The 12,303-nt window shown below is 46.0% G+C and overlaps 1 protein-coding gene across 1 annotated transcript in view; it reads left to right on the forward strand.

The window, feature by feature from the left end:
- LOC310858310 (uncharacterized protein) overlaps positions 1-11,967 on the forward strand; it is a 105,547-nt gene extending 93,580 nt beyond the window's left edge. The window contains exons 59-67 of the mRNA XM_083764417.1: positions 2,200-2,253; positions 2,507-2,542; positions 2,769-2,822; positions 3,431-3,541; positions 3,629-3,767; positions 4,864-4,976; positions 6,423-6,491; positions 9,236-9,469; positions 11,454-11,967. Coding sequence (XP_083620543.1) covers positions 2,200-2,253; positions 2,507-2,542; positions 2,769-2,822; positions 3,431-3,541; positions 3,629-3,767; positions 4,864-4,976; positions 6,423-6,491; positions 9,236-9,469; positions 11,454-11,600 — 957 coding nt within the window. The 3' untranslated portion in view covers positions 11,601-11,967. The remainder of the gene's footprint in view (positions 1-2,199; positions 2,254-2,506; positions 2,543-2,768; positions 2,823-3,430; positions 3,542-3,628; positions 3,768-4,863; positions 4,977-6,422; positions 6,492-9,235; positions 9,470-11,453) is intronic.
- Positions 11,968-12,303: the final 336 nt, after the last annotated feature.

Here is a 12,303-nt window from a genome sequence, read left to right on the forward strand (position 1 = left end):
TTCAGTTATAAAATGAAAGATAAAGACAGGTAATGTAAATTCCACATACAATACATAATAAAAAAGATATATAAATGTGATAAAAACAAAAAAACAAAAAAAACAGTTAAACAACGACAAATGTGAACAGACAAACAAAACAAAGACCACAGGACAGACACTCTTGCTCTCAAAACTTTCCCAACACGTTGTTGTAAATTAACAGAATTACAGACATTTCTTTTTAAATGAGAATAAATAAAATAAAATAAAATCCTCAGTTCCTTTTTTTTTCTTTACTTTTCTTTCCAATTTTCTAATATGTTATCTATTGTGTAGGAGGGGTTAGCGTGCACCTATTGAAATGGTCAATGAAGGGTTGCCATGTCTGGTAAAATCTATCTTCACTCCCTCTCAATTCAAACTTTATCTTTTCCAATTGCAAGTAGTGCATAACATCTTTCATAAGTGTAGTGTGAGTGGGAACCTGTGCTTGTTTCCAATTCAACAGTATCAGTCTGCGAGCCAGTAGAGTCACATATTTTACCATGTTATATTGGAAAGTAGACAGTTTGATATTGGAAAGTAGACAGTTTGAATTCATTCCATATGTTGATCTGACCCCCCCATTCCAAAGCGCCAGCGCTCGCCCAGCAGTCTGCTGTCACCCAGGCGGATTTGTGCAGGACCAAATGCAACAGTCTAGTCAAATCTATCTATAAATGCACAAATTACTAATTTACATACTTGGCAAGTTACTTTTTTTTTAAAGTCATTTGTTATGGATTATAGTCAGATGAGATGTTTTTGTGCAGAGCATTCCAGAGTGCTATTGACCTATAAATATAACAGTGAGTTTACAATAATGTTAGCCATGGTTCACATGACGCTCGTCCGTAGCGTCATGGCTTAACTTCCGCCTGTTTTACGCAATCGCTACATTTACATTGTAAACGTGTACATATACATTCAGATTCCAAATATAAAGTACTCGCCACATGTGCCACGGTGTGCAACTGTGAATTTCCCAAACGAACCACGTTTGCGAAAAGTAGCCGGGGCGCTCGGATAGAAATGATTTTTTATTAAACAACGCGGGATGCAGCAATGCTAATCGTTGTACCAGCAAATTTCTAACACCCGTGGCACTTTATATTTGAAATCGGAATGTTTATATACTGTAAATGTATGTTTGGACTGTAAATGTAGAGATTGTGTAAAACAGGCTGCAGTTGCCCCCATGACTGTCATGATAATCATGACAGTCATGTTTCAGGGCTACAATAATGCGTGACAATAAACAACAGAACATCTCTCCTTCTTGTTTGGCAGCCGGGGCAGACATAGAAACAGTATATGTTCATTCTGCTGTGTGGGTCAGCACATGGCCAACTCTTTCCATCTCTTGTAGAAACAACTACTTCCACTTCATAATCCCAGTCCTCAGACAGACAGCGTAGAGATGATGTGGAAAAGCTACTGTATATGACTCGGCTGTCCTCCTATGTACGTGCTCGGACACAGTGGTGGAAAATGTACTCAAATGTTTTACTTAAGTAAAAGTGTCAATACTGCAATGTAGAAAGTAAAAGTCCAGAATTCAAAAGTAAAAAGGTATATTGGCATCAAAATGTACTTAAAGTATACCAAAAGTAAAATAACTTATTATTCAGAATTTCCTGTTTCATGTTTTCAAATATATTAAAACTCTTTTGAAAATAGCAGATCTACAAACTCACAAAGTGTCGCATTGTGAGACATGGTGAGCTTGTAGGTCGGATTTTCAAATGGCCGAAATGTATATAGGGCTGAAGTTGTGTTCAAATACATGTAGTGTAGTAAAAGTACAATATTTTGGATCTGAAATGTATTGGAGTAGAAGTAAAGGTATTGGACATACAAGGAAATTCTCAAGTAATGTACTAATAACTCAAATAACTTTTGGTGTTAGCATTATGTTATGTTTTGGTATTGAAAAATAGCAGATCTACAAGCTCGTCTGCTATTTTTGAAAAATCGAAGAACGACTGACATAGAAACATAGCTTTTTCAGAAAACTGTCATTTTCAAACAGACATTTTTAGAATCTGATCTCAGGTCAAAATGGGTTAAGTAAATCTACTTACCGGTAGTTACTTTCCAACCACTGCTTGGACAGCACGTCCTACTTTAACTAGTTGTGGAGAACTATACGCTGAAGGATTGTGACTGTTGTTTCAGGGTCCTGTTGGTCCTGTCGGGTTTAACGGGCCTCCAGGGGTCCAAGGGTTGTCTGTGAGTACACTCCGTTAATCCCTGCTTATAGACACTCATGTCAACACACAGCATACAGTATACATACAGTACAGTACAGTACAGTACAGTACAGTACAGTACAGTACAGTACAGTACAGTACAGTACAGTACAGTACAGTACAGTACAGTACAGTACAGTACAGTACAGTACAGTACAGTACAGTACAGAGCATGTCACTCATCCTTGTTTTTATTATCCTTGTTTTTATCCCACGTTGTTTAATTAACACAGGGTGCTGCCGGCCAGAAAGGTTCCAAAGGAAACCAGGTAAACTATGAAAAGTAATAGTTTTGGACATAATGATGTTTCCACACAACAGAGACGATATTCACATTTGTATTTATTTGATACATACACTGTTCCACCACTAATTGGTTAATTGACTGTGTGTGTGTGTGTGTGTGTGTGTGTGTGTGTGTGTGTGTGTGTGTGTGTGTGTGTGTGTGTGTGTGTGTGTGTGTGTGTGTGTGTGTGTGTGTGTGCGTGCGTCTAGGGTCCAATTGGTCCTAGAGGGGACACAGGGGCTATAGGTCCTCCAGGACCTACAGTAAGTTGTCCATACTGAGCCCAGTTACTTACAGACATTTAACCTACCTCTCCTAACAACCACTTTTATTCTCCCGTTTTCTGTGTCATCCATAACCTTCTCCCTTGGATTAGAGTTCTCAGTCTCCACGACTGATCTCAGTCATTATAGGATTCCATAGACGCCAGCATTTCTTCTATGGACGCGTGTTGCACAGCGGAAAATATGTTTAGCTTATGTCTTCGCTTATTATTTTAACTAAGATTAGAGCATTTGAAGTGGTCTAAACTAGCAATATGTTCAGAAGCGCATCTTCCATAAAACCCTATAATAGGATGTTTCATAAAAGCAAAGGTTATAATAAAGCCTCAATCTGTGATTTATTCACCTGCTTGGCAGCATGTAGAACAGCAGGCATGATATTACTAAAACATCATCCTTTTACATATTGCGTTCATTGTTTAGGAATCAGCCTCTCATACTGTTACACAAGTCGCACTTTAGGACTTGGTCATAAAAACACTTTCAGGCTTGGATGAATGCTTGATTCTGATTGGTCAATCGGTGTGTTCTTTTTTAATATTGACCCCCCCCCCTCTCTCTCTCTCTCCCCCTCTCTCTCTCCTCAGGGCCTGCCAGCAGTGGGCATGGCCTCTCTCCCAGAGAGGGGCAGGAGGAGGAGGAACCAGGTGGACGGTTCGGTGCTGGATGAAGACCAGTGGGTTCAGGGAGACGAGGGGGCAGCGGGGGGGACGGGGGCGGAGGGGGAGGGGGGGGAGCAGGGGAAGGAGGGGGAGGAGGGGGGAGGAGCGACGGCGGCCAAGGAGCAGGGCATGGAGGAGGTGTTTGCGTCGCTGTCCTCCATGAGGACAGAGGTGGAAGGGTTCCGGAACCCCCTGGGGACGTTCCTCAGCCCCGCCCGGACCTGCAAGGAGCTCTACCTGCTGCACCCGGAGCTGCCCGACGGTACGTCTTTGAGCGGTGACCATGAACCGCTCCAATGACTGTATGTATGTCTGTCCGTTTAGAGTATGACTCATGTCTGTTTGTAGTACGACCCATTGACAGCTGATTGGGGTTGCATTTGGGTCAGACACACAACACACACACACTGACCCATTGACCACTGCAGCTGATTTCACGCACGCACGCACACGCATGCACGCACACACACACACAGACACACACACCAGGAACGAGGGGTAATTACAACCCTGTGCTTAAATCAACAACTGTGCTTGACTCCAAGGCGCTGCTCACTTCACATTGCAGGTGTGATTTTCTTTGTATAGGATGGTGGTTGGTGGAGAGGAGCGCATGTTTTTTGTCACCTCAATAAGGCCAGGCGAGTTGGCAAATTGTGGTGGACGGTAGCTCTGGTCCATAGCCTTCTACTGCTTCTATGATTCTGCCCTGCAGTAGAAGGCTATGGACCAGAGCTAGGTGGACGGAATCGTTTATCGAGTGAAGAAGAACGAACATCCCCTTCCCCCCCGTCTCTGTCTCAGACAGTCAAATGCAGCAGTTGTCCACGCACACTCTGGTCCATTGGACATTGTGGGCAAAAATGTACATTTTGTCTGTCACTCAAAGTGCTGTACAAGGTCAGATTAAAAAAACCAAGCATACATACAGTACGTACAACAACTGCAAAAGCTGGTCGCCTCTGGACCTGCAGGGCCCGGTTGTGGGCACAGTCTCTGGACCTGCAGGGCCCGGTTGTGGGCACAGTCTCTGGACCTGCAGGGCCCGGTTGTGGGCACAGTCGGATGCAACTGGTCAGCCAACCTCGGGGCCCCATGGCTGGGGCGTATGGGTCTCTATATAAGATCAGATAGATTCCTGGGGGCTTTAAAAACAAATAATAAAATCTTAAAATGAATTGCAAATTTAACGGGTATAGCCAGTGGAGTGAGGCGATGGACCGGGGTGATATGATAACGCCGCCTCGTGCCTGTCTGTCTCTCTGCCTGTCTGTCTGTCTGCCTGCCTGTCTCTCTGCCTGTCTGTATGATATCAGTAACTATATCACCAGTACTGATACGTAACCTTCTCTCTACAGGTGAGTACTGGATAGATCCTAACCAGGGCTGCCATAGAGACTCCTTCCAGGTGTTCTGTAACTTCACAGCCCAGGGAGAGACGTGTCTGTACCCCGACAAGAAGTTCCAGTCGGTTAGTGGCCACACACACACACACACACACACACACACACACACACACACACACACTGTATCGTATGTGCATGGGTTCCAGTGAATTGGTTATTTTTTTGCCGAATATCCGAGCGAATTTCGGAGGACGTAAAAGGAAAAATAGACATCAATTTATGCCAATCCCGTTTGCACACTGCCGCCGAATATTTCTTCCATATACGTTTTACTAGTTTTCAGACCGGGATCCACTTGATCCTTTTCCCGCAGCTGTGGGGTGGTGGGGTGTTAATGGTGACAGGCTGACTAGCTAGTGATAGCCTACTACTTTCAGATCCGCACCAGTGTGCGCAAACCAAATTTACACTGCATCAACATTATTGTCCTGTATAGCCTGTATAGTGGGGAGACGGCAGAGATGATTGAACGTTATATGGTGGATGGAGTGTGTAGGATTAAAGTGGTGTTGGACAGGAAAGGAGACCGAGGGCAGAGAGAGGAGGAAGGACATCATGTATACAGTAGCACATACAGCCCTCCAGGCCGAACAACAGTCCCGCGGGGATGTTTATGTGGTCGACACGCTATCCATCCATCACCTGCCGGTCCCACCCCCTCAACACGCACACGCGCAAACACATGCACACACACACACACATCGACACATGTTGTTGTGCGGAGGTAGACTGGAAAGAGATTGGTTGTCAAACTGTGGCTGGGAAATACAATGAGCTATAGTGACTATACTAGCAGGGATATCAGTCAACAACTCGCAGCAGTGTTTGCAGGATCATCGGGTGTGTAGGGGGTGTAATCAAGCCAAAAGCCGCCATTGATTACACCCAAGATTGTAATCTTTGACAGTTAGAAACAACAACAACAAAAACATCTAGTAGCTATTGTGTATTGTGCTGATGAAACATCATTACAGGAACCCCTTTTGGTGTTTTAACTAAGCATTATGTTACACTTTAGCTGTTGAAAAATAGCAGATCTACAAGCTCATAGTGCGCCACCGAGTGGCGCGCCACGAGCTTGTAGGACTGCTATTTTTGAGAAATCGTAAAAATGCGGCACAAATCTTTGAATATATTATTCTTTCAGATCAAACTTTTTTTTTTTTTTTTACGTCATTTCGGCCTAAATGGGTTAAACTCTGTAGAGTGTGTTCTGTTGCGCTTGGGAGGCTGGGGTGGCGCAGCGGTAAAGTACCCGCCCACCACTACAGAGTCCCGGGGGGTTCGAATCCACCGCGGTGCGTCCAGCTTTGTCGAGCATCTGCACGAACACGAATTGGCCCGTCGTGTTTCGGGGAGGATGTTAATTGTCCTCCCGGTGGGGGCTCCTTCCTCCCTGGCATGTGAGTCAGTGGGATTACTACAGCAACCGACAACACACAGATGTGTGTGTGTGTGTGTGTAGGGAGGCGAAACACGGGAGGAAATAATTGCGTTCTTTCGGTCTTCAGGTGAAGCTAGCGGCGTGGAAAGGAGAGACACCGGGCACCTGGTACAGCACCTTCAGGAAAGGAAAACAGGTACACTGCATGACAGTTGTGTTTGTCAGTACTCGTGTGTGTGTGTGTGTGTGTGTGTGTGTGTGTGTGTGTGTGTGTGTGTGTGTGTGTGTGTGTGTGCGTGCGTGCGTGCAAGTGTGCGTTCTTGTTCTAGTTACAGTACAGCTATCATATAACCCATTTTGGGCGGGAACCCCTTTTGGTGTTAGCATTATGTTATGCTTTAGCTATTGAAAAATAGCAGATCTACAAGCTCATAGCGCACCACCGAGTGGCGAGCTACGAGCTTGTAGGTCTGCTATTTTGGAAAAATCGAAGAACGACTGACACAGAAACATAGCTTTTTCAGAAAACTGTCAGTCGGATGTACAGTAGAAGACATTTTGGCTGTACAAGGTTCAAGGTGGTTCTTTGTTGTTACATCTTGTGTACAGGTACATAAGAGTAAAACCTATTTTGGTTTGGCTTCCTTCAGACAATGCAGCAGCATAGGTAATAACAACAGCAGAATAATGATAAAAAACTTAAATAGATTTTAAAGAAAGAAGGAGAGTGCAAAAATGACGCATCACGTTGTTGTTCGTTCCTGTACCTGATTGTATGTGGAAAGAAGCTTTTTTTGCAGTATATTGCCGCAGTGATGCGACGCATTGTGAGCTTGTAGATCAGCTATTTTCAAACGTTTGTAATACATTTTGAAAACTTGTGTCTGCCCAATGACTACGTTTACTTTTGGTACTTTAAGTAAATTTTTATGCCAATACTTTGGTACTTTTACTCAAGTAAATGTTGAATTTCGGACTTTTACTTGCAATGGAGTATTTCTATATTGCAGTATTGAAATACTGGGTGACGGTGGCTCAGGGGTAGAGTGGCCGGATGGGAACCGCAAGGTTGCCAGTTCGAACCCGGGCTCCCCCAGAGTTATAGTGTCGAAGTGTCCTTGAGCAAGACACTGAACCCCTAATTGCTCCCTATGTGCAGCTTGGTGCCTTGCATGCATGGTTTCCTCATTGGGGTGTGAATGGGTGAATGTAATAAAGCGCCTTGGATAAAGGCGCTATATAAATGCGCCATTTACCATTTTTATATTTTTACCTAAGCAAAACATTTGAGTACTTTTTTCCACCACTGGCTGTCCAGTGCTTTCCATGCCCCGGGCTACTGAGAGGAAAACATTGAAGCGAAATGGACATGGTGGCCGAAAGTAGGTAGGGTTGGGTGACGATACGAATACATCGTCAATCGCGAATATACGAATCCAATCGCCGAATATTTTTATTAGGCGATTTCTCGGGACGATTTAGCCCAATTAACATGTAAAGTGTGAGCAACATGTGAATCAGCAAAGTAGTAACAGCGGCCGGGTGGAAATCCCCTGTTATTGCGAACGCAGTGAGCCACTTACTATGACAGCAAGGGCTGAATGTCTGTGTGTGTGTGTGTGTGTGTGTGTCCCGCTGTTACACCACCCGCCCGCCACCAGAGGGCGCAGCTGTAGCACACACACACACACACACACACACACACAGGGCGCAGCTGTAGCACACACACACACACACACACACACACACACACACACACACACACACACACACAAGAGCTGCGTTCGCTTCCCGCGTTTGCGCGTCTTACTTGTAATGGTATGCTCCCAGCCTCCCACAGTCCCCGCACTCAGCACTGTCAGCAGCCAGCATCGGGCACCGCGGCACGGCACTTACGGCAGCCTGGCTGGGAGCCTGTAGCCTACATGTTGTTTAAGCTCCGGAGTCCAGACCCATGCAGTTTAATAATATACAGTCACAACAGAATGCACACTGCTGTCTCATCACAATCCCAATGCGCCACCCGTGAGTGGCGGGGGGGAAATAAAAAAAACTGTCTACTAGTGTTAGTGTATAGGCACGGGGATCATTCATTAGCTTAGCGATTAGCTTAGCGTGTAGCCAATACTGGTGCAACCCACTGATTGAACTTCATCTCCGCCTGTAATCCAAGTTATTTTTATTGACAACGTGAACGAACCCCGACACCAGCGCTGCAAAAATAGACAGATCTACAAGCTCTCAACGCGTAGCGAACGGCACTGCAAAAACAGGCAGGACGCGATGCCTTGAGAGCCTGTGTGGATCAGCCCGGGGCGGCCGCAGCAGCTTGTGGGCTCCGCTCCGAGCCTCCGACGACCGGTGCGGGGAGGGAAGGGAGCTAGTTACCCTGGCTGCGCTGCAGTCTGCAGAAACAGACTGATCTACAAGCTCTCAACGCCTAGCGAACGGAGCTGCGAAAACAGGCAGGACGCGGCGCCTTGAGAGCTTGTAGATCTGGCTTTTTTGCGACCTGCAGTGAGCTGTTCTCACTTTACTTTTATGACACGAATACATCGTCATCGGCGAATATTGGTCAGACGATTGGTTGAAAAAAATTGGCATATCGCCCAACCTTAGCTGGTACTGCACCTCGAGCGACACTGGGCCATAGACATCTCTATGGGTGCGTACGTGGCGCACGCACACGCACGCACGCACGACTCGCGGTGCTCGTTCATGTTCATGGCATGCGCGTTCATGAAGAGCTCAGTCGAATTGAATGCAATTCGATGACGTAGTCGTAGCCCACCACTTCTTCTCCAACCCGGAAGAAGGGGTGAAAACGCCTCATGCGCTGGGTGAGCAACTCCATGCAAGTGGATGGGAGTGGGGAATTCCGCTGCCGTCTCTGTTATTTATAACTCCATGGTTCCTTCCTTCCTTCCTTCTGCCGTGCAGTTCTCCTACTCCGGGTCGGACGGCGTTCCGGTCCACGTTGTCCAGATGACCTTCCTCAAGCTGCTGAGCGCCACGGCCACGCAGACCTTCACCTACCACTGTCTCAACTCCGCCGCCTGGCTCAACACCGCCCCCTACGGCTACCAGCACGCACTGCGCTTCAGGGGCAGCAACGGCGAGGAGCTGACGCAGCAGAACACGCACTATATCGGCACCCTCTATGATGGATGTCAGGTACGGTAACACCCTCTATGATGGATGTCATGTACGGTAACACCCTCTAAGATGGATGTCAGGTACGGTAACACCCTCTATGATGGATGTCATGTACGGTAACACCCTCTAAGATGGATGTCAGGTACGGTAACACCCTCTAAGATGGATGTCATGTACGGTAACACCCTCTAAGATGGATGTCAGGTACGGTAACACCCTCTAAGATGGACGTCAGTTACGGTAACACCCTCTAAGATGGATGTCAGGTACGGTAACACCCTCTAAGATGGATGTCAGTTACGGTAACACGCTCTATGATGGATGTCAGGTACGGTAACACGCTCTAAGATGGATGTCAGGTACGGTAACACCCTCTATGATGGATGTCATGTACGGTAACACCCTCTAAGATGGATGTCAGGTACGGTAACACCCTCTATGATGGATGTCATGTACGGTAACACCCTCTAAGATGGATGTCAGGTACGGTAACACCCTCTAAGATGGATGTCATGTACGGTAACACCCTCTAAGATGGATGTCAGGTACGGTAACACCCTCTAAGATGGACGTCAGTTACGGTAACACCCTCTAAGATGGATGTCAGGTACGGTAACACCCTCTAAGATGGATGTCAGTTACGGTAACACGCTCTATGATGGATGTCAGGTACGGTAACACCCTCTAAGATGGATGTCAGTTACGGTAACACCCTCTAAGATGGATGTCAGTTACGGTAACACCCTCTAAGATGGATGTCAGTTACGGTAACACCCTCTAAGATGGATGTCAGTTACGGTAACACCCTCTAAGATGGATGTCAGGTACGGTAACACCCTCTAAGATGGATGTCAGTTACGGTAACACCCTCTAAGATGGATGTCAGGTACGGTAACACCCTCTAAGATGGATGTCAGGTACGGTAACACCCTCTAAGATGGATGTCAGTTACGGTAACACCCTCTAAGATGGATGTCAGGTACGGTAACACCCTCTAAGATGGATGTCAGGTACGGTAACACCCTCTAAGATGGATGTCAGGTACGGTAACACCCTCTATGATGGATGTCAGGTACGGTAACACCCTCTAAGATGGATGTCAGGTACGGTAACACCCTCTAAGATGGATGTCAGTTACGGTAACACCCTCTAAGATGGATGTCAGTTACGGTAACACCCTCTATGATGGATGTCAGGTACGGTAACACCCTCTATGATGGATGTCAGGTACGGTAACACCCTCTAAGATGGATGTCAGGTACGGTAACACGCTCTATGATGGATGTCAGGTACGGTAACACCCTCTAAGATGGATGTCAGTTACGGTAACACCCTCTATGATGGATGTCAGGTACGGTAACACCCTCTAAGATGGATGTCAGGTACGGTAACACCCTCTATGATGGATGTCAGGTACGGTAACACCCTCTAAGATGGATGTCAGGTACGGTAACACGCTCTATGATGGATGTCAGGTACGGTAACACCCTCTAAGATGGATGTCAGTTACGGTAACACCCTCTAAGATGGATGTCAGGTACGGTAACACCCTCTAAGATGGATGTCAGGTACGGTAACACCCTCTAAGATGGATGTCAGGTACGGTAACACGCTCTAAGATGGATGTCAGGTACGGTAACACCCTCTAAGATGGATGTCAGGTACGGTAACACCCAGTGTTCATTTTGTCGACCAAATCTGTGGCAAAAATTGTTCGCTACTACCTTTTTGTCCCTGACGAAAACGAAATAAAAACTAAGCTATGATGACTAAAATGTTAGGGAGGGGGAATGTGCACTGGGTGTAACACATTTTACATATTGTTTAGGAACCAGCGATAGCGTAGGGGGGGGGGGGGGGGGGGGGGCTATACTTTCACACAAATCACGTAATTGGACTTGGCCATATACACGTGTTTTCATTTGTGAGATTTTATCTCGCTTTAATCCATGAGATAAAGATCTTGACGTTTGTTTGCTTTTGTCCCGTCTTTGTCCTCCAGACGCGGTCAGGGCAGGAGAGGACGATTCTGGAGATGGACGCTCCGCTCTCCGACACACTCCCGGTCGTGGACGTGGCCGTGTCCGATTTCGGCAACGGGAACCAGAAGTTTGGCTTCCAAGTGGGTCCCATCTGCTACAACGGCTAGGCTGCACTGGGGGGGGCGGGGGGGCTGCAGATAGCTGGCGGAAATAAAGGGAAAACGAGAGACCATGGACAATTTCTACATGCAGGGAGAAAATTACGTGATATACCGTGATATTTATGAAGCAGATGTATCTGAAACAGTGTCGCGTTCATTGCACACTTACTGTATCTGTGTACATGCATGCACACACGCACGCACGCACACACACACAGACACACACATGCGCCGTCCTTCAAACATAATTGATCCCTAGGGCTGGGTAATGATGTGATATGATATGATATGAGACTAGATATCATCGTGGCGTGGCATGAGTGTTCACTTACTTTCAAATTGTTTCAAATGTTTTCTAACAGATGAACAAGGGTTTTTTCTACCAACTCACAACGTGTCAGTGTGAGCTTGTAGCTTTTTGTTGTTGCTGTTTGTAAAGAATATATAATATAAAAACATTTATTGTCTCTGTCAGGTGGAAACCTCAGAAGTCCAAAGCCGTCCCTTTTCAGGATTCAAATTGAAAAACAGCAAAAGTAGCGGATCTGTAATTTTTGATACTTTTGTGTGACGCTGCAGTATGATCAAGTAGGGCATTAATTAACGATTTTTAACGCAGCGACAATATAATATTATGGTCTTAATACGATATTATCGGCACAATTTCTTATATCAAATGGTCATAAATATCATGATATTTGATTGCGTC

Source organism: Protomyctophum parallelum (assembly GCF_964188405.1).
Source record: "Protomyctophum parallelum genome assembly, chromosome: 5".
Taxonomy (NCBI): Eukaryota; Metazoa; Chordata; class Actinopteri; order Myctophiformes; family Myctophidae; genus Protomyctophum; species Protomyctophum parallelum.